The following is a 14,161-nucleotide window of genomic DNA, read 5'->3' on the forward strand; positions in this document are numbered from 1 at the left end:
GCATGATTTGTCCACAGCCCCACCCTCCTGTAACTCAGATCATGAATATGAATACATACGTTCACATATAATGGATTGGGACGTATATACACTTGGGTGATGCATATTGTTTAGTGTTAGTTCTCAATGAAAATGTTCCAACTCTGTCTGTCTATCTATCTATTTATCGTGCATGCGCGCACATGTGTATGTGTTTACTGTGAAGTCACGTAGGAATAACAGCTTATTGGCAATGCTCACCGTGATTAACGACATGATTAAAAGCTGTATAGGGCTACTAGGCCAGCCAACACATAGCTACTGTAAGTCAACTCACTATCAATTCAAACCATATTATTGGCACACATATAAATCTGCTAATGGTTCATACATTATGCAAACCTGGCCAGCCCAGGTGGTGATGTCCAGGTCAATGTTTAAGTTATTTTTCTTTATCTTATTTTTCATCAGTGTTATCTTATTAGTTATTCTGTATCTTATACTCTTACCCGGAACTTTGTTTCATTCTTAAGAATACTGTAATAATGAATACTGGCCCAACCTAACCTTAACCTAAACACAACCTCATGCTTAACTTCAAAATCCCTAACCCTTAAAATATACCAAACCTCTAGTCTAAATAGATCATCCTGACATTGTTATTATTGTTTCAAGGACTAATTTAGTGGACTAAATGTTTGACTGTACTCTGTACCGTTTACATTTCTGCACAATACAGTATTATGTCTGTCTGTCCAAAATGTTTCAACGCAAGCGCAACAGCTGATCCCAGCTCATCACAGATTACATGATCGTTGAATGTAAAATTAAACAGAGCTTGGCTAGTGGGGATACGTGCTTGTTAACCTCATGGGGACCATAACCATGCAGGTTTCGATTTTCTCTAGCTTAACTATCTCTGCTGGGACCAGAAGATAGTAAAACATGACACACGCACTCATCAACAGTGACACACACTCTCTCTCTCTCACACACACACACACACACACACACACACACACACACACGCGCGCGCACACAGTCAATATTTGTTGTTGGTCAGATTTTGATCTGACAGACATACCTGCAGCTGGAAAGAGACATTTCCAGTGATTTAGAAATATTTGTATTACGTGTTTGTTTGCTGTCACCCACTATTCACATTGATCACGTAGGCTACCACACACATTTCCTCTACAGTAACTCAGACTAACTTGTCACTAGTAACAATCACTTTCTTAGATCTCTTTCTCTCTTTCACACACACACACACACACACACACACACACACACACACACACACACACACACACAGGCCTCCCAGGCGAGTAAACAGTGCTGTACTTTGGAGTGGGACATCAGTCTAGTTCAGTTGTGCAGCTCTTTAAAAAGCCAGCACACATGGTCAGCGCTGACAAGATGGCCCGGCTGTGTTTATTGCTCCTCACCACTGCTTGCTTACTGCTGGACACGTACAGTCTGGGGGCCGGAGACACTGAGGGAGATGCAGGTAAGAGCCAGGAAATCATAGTTACTGAAGACAGTATGGTGTCATACATATACTGTCCATGATGTACAGTGAAGGTAATATCGCAAGAACACATCTCTGTGAACAAACCAAAAATTAAAAATAGCTACGGAGACATGTAAGTTTAACTAATTAACTCGATTCTCGATAGGACTAACACTATGGACAGATAAAGATACATTGTTTTTGTAATGGGAATATTGGAGTCAAACAGGCCTATATTCTGATTTATGATGGCGTATTTTCAATCTACCTTACTTGATCCATGACCTGGCTGCAAACTTGACCAGCAGGTCGTCTCCAAAGGCAACCGGTTTAATATAATTGGCAAGTGCTAGGTTGGATGGTTGGCATTGAAATAGCTTGGGGAAAAGCACTGTCAACCTATTTAGTTTGTTTATTCATCATTACATACCTTACTGTACACTGCAGTAGTGAACGATTGTAAGTTGGCAAGAGATTGGTGAGAGCTTTGTCATTGGAGTTATCAGATGGACACCACCACAGATGTTTGACTACAGGTTCCCTCTGACTACAGGTTCCCCTGTACTCGAGTAAGCAGACAGAGTTGACAATGCAATTAAAATGCATTTGAAAAATTATGAGTGTATTAGATTCTGGACCACAATACCACCAAAAGTGTTGGTTTCCGTGGTGAGGGGGATTTAGTAAAGAGATCATACGAAATCAAAAACACTATTACCAAAGTCTGCTGCATCTGAGTACAAAGAGTAATGTTGTAATCTTTGTCTTACTGGCAGCATGCATACAGAGTTTGGCACTGATCGAGCCAACAGTTTGTGAGATTTGCTCCGGCCTCCGGATATAGACACACAGACAGACATGTGACACAGACCCTCTCATAGATGGTTAGCATCTTGCAGAGCCATGCTGTTCCAGTGTAAATCTGTTGTGGGTAAGTGGAAGTCTGATTTATACTTGATTGTGCACTGGTGTCGCACAAGGATCTACAGGCTCTGAGGCTCACAATGTCCTTGTGACCTTGTACTTATAGGCAGTTCTTAGTTTGTGACACCAATGTGAAACTAAATATAACTCGGGCTTAACTTCCGGGTCGGCCTGCAAAAGACACCAGCCCTATTATACTCTATTAGACTCGTACACCTCCAGAAGACTACAGTGAATTCTTGTGAACTAGATTTCTCCCCTCTGTATCCGCTCTCAATAATGACCAACTATACCACATCTACACACCTACATTGCCCAAACATTGTAAATACATTCATAGCGTTCTTAATTTTAAATTTAAAAGTGAAAGGAGCTGCTGTGTGCCATTAAAGCAGGAATAGATTACAGTACAATACCAGGCAGAGAAACCGACAGATGAAGTTCGGAGTTCAACCCCTTGGGGACACATGTCGATTGGGGATGCTATGTCAGATAGATTTGTTTCAGCAGGGACATGGAATGAATGTCAATGCAATGCAGGTGTGTGTGATACAGCCTGATGGTGTGGCCATGGTTTGCCTGCCATTCTTCCTCCAGATTCTGTGTTTGAGACGCGTCAGTCTGCGTTGGCTGTCCTGCAGCGCCGGCGGCGCTACAACAGCGGCCGCTTTGAGGAGCTGCAGAAAGATGACCTGGAGAGAGAGTGCATGGAGGAGAGATGCACCATGGAGGAGGCCAGAGAGGTTTATGAGAATGAAGAGCAGACTGTAAGTTGCACGCACACACACACACACAGACACACACACACACACATTATCCTGCATGTCTAGGAAAGGAACCACGCCCTGAAGACACAGGCAAAATCAATCTAGGCCTACAGTTGCATGGACACACATGCCCAAATGTGTACACACATGCCCAAATGTGTGTGTACTACACACACACATGCACGCGTGCGCTCGCGCGCACACACACAATCACACACACACACACACACACCTGTACTGTATGTCTTTGAACCATGCCCTGAAGTAAAATTTCTCTTTCTCTCAGATGGAGTTTTGGGGTAACTACATTGGTAAGCAGAGCCCAGCACAACCCAGATGTTAAGTCCCAGAATTTGAATGAATTGTTCGTCATTACAAGTGTGTGTGTGTGTGTGTGTGTGTGTGTGCAGATGGTAACCAGTGCGACCCACCTCCCTGTCAGAATGGTGGTGTGTGTAAAGATGGGGTCAACGCATACCGTTGCTACTGCAGCCCGAACTTCAACGGCAAGAACTGTGAGATAGGTGAGTATAAGCCACTGGATTTAAGCTAGAAATCAATTGTATTTTGAGTTTATTGTTCTAAAGACTCATTCTGGCCATTGCTGTAAATGGCATTTAGACCTCCTTCAGCTGATGCTACTGTAGGTCTATTGATAGCTTGCAGAGTTACTCTCTACAAACGATAATTTAGGGAGATTGTAATATTGATTTGAGAGAGATCTGTTTACACTATGTATGAGGATAAGGGGATCCCCTCCTAGTACTAATATGGACCATCATTTCATAGTCTCCGCCAGACTGAGATCAATATCATGATTAGGCATTGCCCAATGCTTTTTGCCACATTTTATGTGGCTATGTTACTAATCCACATTCTCTCCAGAGGTAGCCAAGCAGTGTTCAGTCGACAATGGTGGATGCTCTCACTTCTGTGTGATGAAGGAAGAGCGCGCTGTTTGTATGTGTGCTGCTGGCTATAGACTAGGTACAGACAAGTCAAGCTGTGAGCCCACAGGTAACATATTACACTAAACAATACAGTACTAGGCTTAATTTAATAGATGAAATAATACTTTTGCAATCCTTTTGAGGTCATATTTTGTATATTCTTTTGTTTGTGTTGATATGAGATTTGTGATGAGAACCAGTGCTTGAAACACATAGTGCTCAATTGTATTAAAACTACATGAATTTGATACAGAGAAAATGCAGACTTTTGTTTTTACCAAAGTCTTTGGAGCCTTGATTTTATTCATCTCACCTATACAAAAGACATTGTCCTTTTTTCCCTCTTTTTTTTGCCTTGACAACCGCCCTGCCACCAGAACAATTCCCATGCGGCCGTGCGCCCCTCGTCTCCAAGCGCCACCTTAAACCACCTGGCAGCAGGCCTCGGTCCTTCAACATGAGCTCCAATGCAACCCATGAGGAGAAGGTCGACGAGCTGGAATATGACGACTATGACTTTCACAGGAATGACAGCGATGCGTTGAACTTTACCTCCGTAGATGTGGATGTCTTGTCGACAACCTCGGTGACCACTGAAGCTGTGAACAACAGCAGCGGACATTTGGTGGTGCGCAGAAGCTCAGACAAAGACCATATTTCAGATAAACAGGAGATGCCACACTGGTCATTCTTCCCCACTGCGCCCAGCATCACGGCAGAGATCAATGATGGCGTGAGGATAGTCGGAGGCAATGCGGCCATGCTGGGAGAGATACCATGGCAGGTACAGTAGGTGTCAGGAACACACACATGACACGGGACAGGGAGACAGAACGGGCGCAGTACTGCACATTGTAACATCCATGTTAATGGTACCGTAGAAATGGACTTCCTATAGACACTATGCCAGTGTTTAAATGTCTGGCTCAGGGGCCAGAGGATCAACACCTGCAGCTGTGTTGCTATTCTGCCATTCTGGGCTTGTGTTTATTCATTTTGTTAGGCTTCCCAATAGTTGTGTGTGTGTCATAAACAGATGTTTTCCTTCACATGCTGTACCTACTGTACTCGTGTGTCTGTGAGTGAGAGAGTGACAGTGTAAATATTTCCTTTTACAAAGACAAATGACCTTTGTGTAAATGCCACAATTGATTGAAAGTGTGTGTTTATATTGATGCGTTCGTGCGTTCGTGCGTGCATGCGTGCGTGCGTGCGCCTGCTTGTATGTGTGTGTGTCTATAGGTGACCCTGATGAGATTACCGTTAAAGCTGTCATTCTGTGGAGGTTCTCTCCTCAGTGAGGTGTGGGTTATCACTGCTGCCCACTGTCTGGAGGAGATCAAAACTGATGAACACGGCTTCATTGTCAGAGCAGGTAATTTGAAGCTATGAAAAACATGAATTCATTTTACAGTAATGTTTTCATTCATCAACTCAATGTTGCTCACCCTGTCCAGGTGAGCATGACCTCCACCGTGATGAAGGCACGGAGCGAGACCACGCAGTGGCGGAGAAGTTTGTCCATCCCAACTACGACGCCCAGAAGTCTCGCTACAACCACGACATCGCCCTGCTTAAGCTCGCCAGCCCGGTGGAGCTGTCCAACCACCGGCTCCCCATCTGTCTGGGCCCCAAGGACTTCACCGAGACCCTGATGAGAGACGCTCCCAGCTCCCTGGTCAGTGGCTGGGGCCGCCTCAAGTTTCAGGGCCCAGAGGCCTCCAAGCTGCAGCGGCTGGAGGTGCCCTACGTGGACCGCACCGAGTGCAAAGGCAGCAGCCGCGACCACATCACACGCTTCATGTTCTGCGCCGGCTACAGAAGCGAGCAGAAGGATTCGTGCCAGGGGGACAGCGGCGGGCCCCATGCCACCAACTACGAGGGCACCTGGTTCCTGACGGGCATCGTCAGCTGGGGAGAGGAGTGTGCCAAGGAGGGAAAGTATGGCGTCTATACCCGCGTGTCGCACTACTACCGGTGGATAAGCCTCACCACAGGGCTCCACATCAGCAACTCTCTGTAAGCAGCTCTGGGCATTGACTGGCACAAGGCCAGATTATTCTCCTACACTGTAATGTACATTACAGGGCTGTGTGAAAAGTGTCAATCGTTTTAATGCACATAGCACTAGTTCTGGCAGCATTTGCTATTATTTCTAGTGTGTGCTAGTCACTTAATGAGGTAGTAAATCAACCAAGTATTTATTTTAGACAGTCCAATAAACTAGAATTAGACTATTTGGGTACGGGTTTGCATTCCTCTGCTCTCTCCGCTCTCAGTTAAATGATGAAGTTAACAATACAGGTTCAGGAGTCAAGGCCACCCTCTACATATAATCACGTAAATACACCTGTGCATTACAGCCTCAGCTGTTTGACTCTATTAATTTCTCATAACCTCCATGTCACATGGGGAGTGGGGTGACAACGCCATCCATAATGTTGTCCTTCCCTACATTCCTCCTGAACATTCTACAATATTTCAAATTCAACCACCTCCAGTTGGATATGCATTGGGGATTAGGCCATGGACCCACGTTTCATTTATTTTTTTTATCTCTGGGACCTCAATATACACAGTAAATCCACAGTGTTCATTTAACCCGGTGAGTGTCCAAATGGAAACAAATGGGTTAATTTGGTTCCATTTGTACACTCTGGCAGTTACAGACCCGCAAAGGTCCATTTGTTTCCTATCAATCTTTAGCTGAGGACCATCTGCAACTCCCTCAAAGACCCCTGGGTGGTCCCTGGAGCCCACTTTGAGAATGTAGACGTGTGGTCTTTGACTAGTCAAAGTGAAGTTGACTGGATTCTAAAAGTGTGCAAGTAATGTTCGATGATGACCTTGTTTTGGCCTGCTGGTCATTTACAGTATGCGGTCTCACAGAATTTATGAACTGAAACTCTTAAACCAAGCATAAACACCCCGAGGAAAGAATCACAGCAGTTGGGTCGAATCATACTGTATACAGTAAGCATTTTAATATACATTGATTTAACCTCTTACAATTTGACATTCAGAAAACTGCAGATTGTGCAAAAGCGGCAAAATATCATGTCTCCTGAAAATCTTGAACAAATATTGAACAACAGACTGTTTAAATAACTTAAATAAAAAATAAATAAAATAAAAAAAGTCACACCAATTTCGACTGTTGCAGCTACGCCAGTGTTGGGCAGATAACTATATATTTGTTTAATTGGGGCTGATTACTAATTACTTATAAGTTAACGTCTTTACAACGGGGGAATGATAAATAAGCAATATTCTTCAAAAATCTAAATCAATATTCTTCAAAAATTAACCTGGTTACGAATAAAGATTGCATTGCTTTATCGTCATAATTAACATTCTGTATGGATTTATTCATGACACAAACAAGCTTACTATATAGATAGATATATAGCTATACGGTATATAAAGCACAACCTTAGTGGTTGTATTATGTCTCCCTGCTCTTCTATTGAGAAATGTAGCTCCTGTGCTAGCGTATGACCACTGCTGGTTGACACTGACAAGTTGTATTGCCTGAAGGTCAAAACTCAATTTCTCTCCTGAGCTAGCAGGCTATTAGCACATTGATCATGGGTTTCAATCTCGGGTAGGATGTGAAAGTTACAGAATGCAGCTGTATCCCCTGGTGTGTAAAGACCTTTACTCATGACTCCTGTGAAAAGTCATGACTTGTTTTTATCTACCAGATACCTGAGTTAATCTACAGTGTGTTTTGCATAATTAATGCTCGGTTCTTCACGGTTACATACTGTAATTGAATGTAATTCACGACGACTGAATCTCTACTAAAAAGATGGCAGTGTTATTTTAAGTCTTTGTCCAATCCACTCAAGCTCCTTTATAGTCTACTGGAAGCCCCCATAAGTCCCATGTTAGACCCAGAAATGTTGGTTAGTATAAACTTTTATGATTCAAATTCAAATGTCATCTATAGGCTTAGAAAATTAGATTAAGCTTGGTTGCAAAAAAGTTGCACGTTGAGCAATTTGAGTTATTAGCATAATAGGTGACCATACCATTAACATCCTGTATAAGACAAAAAACATCCAAATTTCATCATGCTTTAAGTAGCATGTGACGTGTCAAACTAGGGGGTTTTCATGATGCTGAATCCATTCCAACCATTATTTTTGCAAAAAAACACTCCTTGGGCTAAAAATGTCCATAGCCGCTTGCCCAAATATCACATTTGTCAAGACGGCGATGGTCATTATATGTTAATGGTACATATACATTATTATGCTAATAACTCAAATTGCTCAACGTGCAACTTTTATCAACCCAGCTTAATCTCATTTTCTAAGCCTATAGATGACACTTGAATCATAAAGGTTTATACTAACCACCATTTCTGTGTTCATGAACATTCCAGTACACTATTAAGCCTAAGTTAGACTTAAAATAACTGATTTTCAAGAAAAACATTGTAGGCTACACCGTTGCATGGCGTATATTAATACTAGCATAAACTAAGCTTCAGTCTGAATGTACAGTTCCGTTATGGCTTTCAACAGCATGTGTATTAGGCTGGGACAAACTATGATGTCCCTTTTTCATAACTAAAACATAAAGGTGCAGCCACACTGATCCATCAGAGAACAGATAGACATTTGATGGAGAGTCTTTGGAATTCCTTTGAACGCAATTATTGCACAGCCTCCTCGATTACATTGCTTGAATGGAAAAATGAAACATACATCAGAACTTTTCTGTCCATGAAAACAGACTCGAAACCAAAGCTGGACACATCCTCAACAAACGCACACAACGATGATGAAACAAACATAAAGTATCAGTGTGGCCGCACTCTAGTCTAATTCATGAAGCAATCATTCCTGAACATGTAATCCTTCAACAAATATCCCTTACATAATGTTAAATAGTAACATTTGTAATCTACTGTCCAATGCAAATTCATCTGAGGATTACAGTTACACAGCTGCTACCCAACACTGAGTTTAGCCCCCCTCCATTGGTGTAAATAAAGTGCCAGGTATAGATAGTGACATAATGACATCCAGCAGTCCATGCAGAGCAGTGATCCGTTACAAAGTTAAAAACATAAAGCTTCATGACTCATCAATGATGAGTCATCACACAGTTTGAGTGTTACAACTCTTCCATCAGTGGGTCAGTGACAACTCTTAGTAACCATTATGGCTTTGACTTTTCAGGCCAATGTCAATACCGATATCGGGGAGTAAAAAAAACTCTTCTATCGACAGTAAACTACGCTGGGAATGTACAGTAATAATAGCTATAAAAGAGAAACGAATAGAAATAGAACAAATTCTAAAATACCACAAGCATCTTGTTCTGTATTATGCAATGTAAAAACAATCGTATCGATGCACATTTGACAACATATCACAGCCTATCACATCTGTGATAGGCTGTGATAAGCCAATGTCGGCTGATAAAATTGGCTGACCAGTATAACGGTCGAGCTCTAGTAACCTTGGAGGACTTCACTCACCGACGGAAGAGTTGTATCTTTGTTGAAATCTCAAACTCTTAGGTATAGTAAAGGAACACAAAACCAACAGGAGCAGCAGAAGCAGTTAGTTCCTCAAAAATATGCAGGCAAGATGAGCTCACTTCATCACTCAGAATGTGTTTTCAGATTTCACAGCTTTTTATCTATTGTAGCAGGCCACTATAGAGGCTCCTACACCCCTCTCCCCTTGACACTTCCAAACAATGTATCATGGAGGGAGCACAGTAGCACAAAAGCCAGCAAGCATGTAAAAATATTGCCTCTTCTACAGTATTTACATAAGAGTATCTCTGGTAGCTGCTTGCTGGACCAATTAATTCAGAATTTGACTTAGTAGAGTAGTTCTCAACCTGTGGTTTGAGAACCCCCCAGTGGGGCAGACGACAGTGAAGTTACAATTTAAAGACTTTTCAGACCTTTAAAAACGTAAAAGAAAAAAAAATGCATCAAAAGTAAGCAACAAACTACAATAAAAATGTGTCAAACATTGGCCAAATTGACAAATAAAATAAGAAAGGGGCAAACATTGTGAAAATAGCTGATCTACTTTCACAGCTGATCTTGCATATCAGCATTTTTACAATATTTATCTGTGGAACCGAGTCAAACTAAATGTTATGCCTCAACTCCTACATTCCAAGTGGGGGGTCACAGCTTGAACAAGGTTTAGAACCACTGACTTAGTATACTGGACATCAACAGGTAAGGCTTAGCAGCAGAGAAGAATCAAGACACAGTGATATAAAAAAACAAAGCCACGTCATTTATGCTGTGCAATTAAACGGTGTATCTTCATAGTTTGGCACAAGGATCATGATACGATACCTCTGTAGGCCTACGTGGATCTGGTGTGTGAGTGCTGACAATCATGATGGCATAATAAGAAAATAGAAAATGGTACAGCTTGAATAAAGTCCCAAAATAATATGTATCAAGACACAGAAAAGAAATGCAAAAAGTCTGCACACCATTTTATGCTCCCAGAACTTTCTTTACTTAAAATTGTAACGTTTCGAGCCGTAGCCCTTCCTCAGACCAAGGTCTACGGCTCGAAACGTTACCATTTTATGTAAAGAAAGTACTGGGAGCATAAAATGGTGTGTGGATTTTTTGCATTTCTTTACTTGTGACTAAATTTGTTTAATCCAGTACCCTGCCTAGTAGGCACTTGGATGTGCGTGTTCCTTTTTGGCTGTTGTTTCAGCCTCCTCTACTACTTCAACACACACAAAGACACCTCCATTCAACTCAGTTCTAACACCCAAAAAAACCCCATCTAACGTAGTACTGCTGGAAAAGGCAGTCCCATCTCTCCTAAAGTTTTGCTGAGTTGCATTGTTGCAGCTGTCTGAGGTTCAATTCTTCATTTGCTGAGGTTCGGTTCTGCAGCCTGGATTCTTCTGCAGTGATAATGTCATAATGTCTGTTATATGGAAGACTACAGTCTGTCGTTAATGTTGTGCTTCAGTCTGACTGGTAGATGAATGTCTGGGTATAGTCATTCTCTTCGGGCCATGAACAGAGATAAAAATATATGAACTTTATAACAGTGTAAGGTGTGCGTGTGTTACGGTGTTTTTGTGTACGTGGTGCATTTGTACAGTGTGTGGGCGTGTGGAACCCTTGGCACTAAGAGACATACTGTACTCTAGGTGGAGATAGGCAGGCAGATGAGGGGGATGTAGTGACGGAAACGGACAGAAAAATGGAAACGTATCGCAGCCACCGCATCTCCTATCCTCGCGCTCCTGGTTTGTTCTCAGCAGGCCTCCCCCAGAATCCTGTGCAGGTCCTCCGATAGGACACGTCCCTGCTCGCCACGACTCACATTTCTCACCACCCTGCATTATGACACAAACGAAGAACGCATCATGTGCATTACCGTATCTGTTTTAAACTGACTGCACGCTATTGCAAAAGACTTCTTACCACATTCCCGATGAGTTCTCATGCAGCAACTGGATTACATCGCCGCAATTAAAGATGACGTCATCAGTGCTGGCCATGCTGCTCTCCACCATGACCCTGTACCTGCCAGCCACCTGGAATGGATCGAAGACGGTAGAGTTACTTAGGAAAATCTTCTATTCATAATGTTGCTTATTTTAACTGTGGTGTTCCTCAATGGGCTATTCTTTGCTCTGTTATTCTAATTATGCATGCTTCCCCTCAGCGAGATTATTCAGGGCCATGGTGTTCCCCATCACCAATCTAATAACGTAAGTCGTTTAGAATATTCCCTTGCCTTTAATTCTGTCAATATAAAATGTCCTTTTATACCTTTAAAAACTGAACATGATAAAGCTGAGGTCAGTCTTTGGTTAAACATAATTCCATCAACCTGCTTCACACAGTGAGCTTGGTTCATTGGCCACAAATATCAAGCAGGTGGGCAGACAGACATTTTGTTGTAGTTTGATGCTGATATCTATTATTTTAAGAATATTGTCCTGTCTTATTTCAAATAGACATGCCTTTCATACTTTAATATATGCACCATCAGTGCTCACTTCACCGACTCCAACCGGTGCAGACTGCAGAGGATTGCTGCCTGAATTTTAACAGGCACAAATAAATACGAACACATTACTCTTGTGCTTGCCAACTTACGCTGGCTGCCAATTTTTTTATGTATTGATCACCTTTAAAGCTTTAAATGGCCTTGCTCCAAATGACATAAAGGATTTACTGACTCCCTATGTGCCTAGACATTCTCTGTGATCGGTGGATGGATGCAGCTCTGCTGGATCATTCCTAGAACCCGGCTTGTGATCAAAGGTGACCGGGCCTTTGCTGTTTAAGCTCCCCGACTGTGTAACACTCTGCCTATTGACAGACAGGCTACCTCAGTAGTATTTGAAGTCACTTCTTAAAACCTTTTATAGTCAATTCTTGAATGTCATTGCTGTTTAGGAGAAAAAACCTCTAAACTCATTTTTGAGGTTTAAAATTTTTTTTTGGCCTAAATCAGTGTTATTGAACACCTGTGTGTTGTTTAAAAAATATTGAACCAATGGAAAGTAGTAAAAAACGCTTGGGACAAAACCTCTTAACTCAATTGGATCCTCAAACTGTCTACTAAAGCAGCTAACTCCACCACCTCTCCCCCTTTCATGCAAGTAAGACAATATATAAAGTCACAACACCAACTTTGATGAGGTAGTATTGCTTTGTTTTAAAAATATAAGGTTTTCTTAATTTAAGTTAAGTGGTTTCTCCCCGACAGCAGAGATATAAACCTTTACATAAAGAAAGCAAAAAGCTCCACTCAGATTGATCATAATCACAAAAAGATGAACTATTACATATTTAAGAGCTCACCAATGGGGCGCGCTGATCATCCTCGTCTGAGTCCGTTAGGTTGGAAAGGTCTGTTGCTCCACCCCAGTCCTCCAGGCCTTCACAGATAGCCACTGAGTGGGCAGGGGCAGGCCAGCCTGCAGATGACAGAGTGCTGATATGATGACTGACCTATGATACCTGAAGCTGCTGGTTTACTCAACTTTGCTAAATCATCGGTGTACATTTCTTTCACAATGCCGATGTCTTTATGCACCCATAAAACATCTGAAGATGTTTGGGTTTGTGTGGGTCATATTGTCATGGTAACTCACTCCGTCGAGGAGACTGGACGACGGGTTCCGAGAGGGCGGGGCTTGTGTACAGTGACTCCTCCCCCTGTGGATGCCTGAGGGAGTGGCTTGTCGCCGTGGAGCTGTGAGGAACATGGAGACACGCTGAGCAGCCCGCCACCGACGCTCCGCCCCACGACACACACACCCCCGACACACTGAACCCACGGGAACGACACCACGACAAACAACAACAAAACAAACAAAAAAAAGAAGACACAGGAAAAAGAAAAAGAAAAACAACAACAACAACACCAACACTGTCACGAAACAGGCTCCTACGTCATTCACATTCTATGAGTTAATCCAGCATTCTCTTCCGTTGACACGGGCATATATTGCAGCATCCAATGAGTGAATTTAATAACCCAAAACAGTGTACTGTTAAAGTAAATAACCGGCATAACGGATTCTCATAAAAGAATGCCTTGGTTTCTAGGTTTCATTGTTTAATAAAGTGGCTCATTTGCTAACCATTGCCAAAATTATAGTAAACCAAGTAGCAGGGCAAGTACCAGGTTCATCAAAGATTGCTGCAATATATGACAATATTATGACACTTTATCCTTTCAAATAGTATTTGCAAATAATTCTTAGTGCTTGATTTAAATGTGTTGGTCCATATGAAGAGCAGAGAGTTTAGACACTAGAGACACTTACAGTTCTGTAATTGGTAGACAGTTGTCTGTGATTGATAACTTTCACAGTATCTTCTAAAGTACTTACATAGTAAACCCCACCCAGGTGCTACACCATGTGGATCAAATCAAACAGTGCATTAAGAGCAAAGGCTATTTGAACCAGGTCTATAATTCTGTACACATTCTCATACATTTCTTAAGTGAACAAGCAGTAAGACATTGAAGCCGACGGCGCAGTGG

At 42.2% G+C, this 14,161-nt stretch overlaps 2 protein-coding genes across 2 annotated transcripts in view; one reads left to right on the top strand and one right to left on the bottom strand.

Annotated features, from left to right (window-relative positions):
* Positions 1–1,380: 1,380 nt before the first annotated feature.
* Positions 1,381–6,156, top strand: LOC308327517 (coagulation factor IX-like; the record flags this gene model as incomplete). The annotated part of the gene is made up of 8 exons (XM_080781038.1): positions 1,381–1,489; positions 3,014–3,183; positions 3,470–3,494; positions 3,594–3,707; positions 4,069–4,200; positions 4,511–4,917; positions 5,376–5,508; positions 5,591–6,156. 8 exons carry the CDS (start codon positions 1,381–1,383, stop codon positions 6,154–6,156), a joined length of 1,656 nt encoding a protein of 551 aa, XP_080637164.1.
* A 5,251-nt stretch (positions 6,157–11,407) lies between these two features.
* The window catches only part of LOC308326893 (proto-oncogene DBL-like), a gene marked incomplete at both ends in the record, with an annotated part of 28,166 nt that continues 25,412 nt past the window's right edge, over positions 11,408–14,161 (bottom strand). Inside the window, 4 exons of the mRNA XM_080779952.1 lie at positions 11,408–11,489; positions 11,578–11,690; positions 12,970–13,085; positions 13,263–13,438. Coding sequence (XP_080636078.1) covers positions 11,408–11,489; positions 11,578–11,690; positions 12,970–13,085; positions 13,263–13,438 — 487 coding nt within the window. The remainder of the gene's footprint in view (positions 11,490–11,577; positions 11,691–12,969; positions 13,086–13,262; positions 13,439–14,161) is intronic.

Source organism: Protomyctophum bolini, assembly GCF_963924005.1.
Source record: "Protomyctophum bolini genome assembly, chromosome: 13".
Lineage (NCBI taxonomy): Eukaryota > Metazoa > Chordata > Actinopteri > Myctophiformes > Myctophidae > Protomyctophum > Protomyctophum bolini.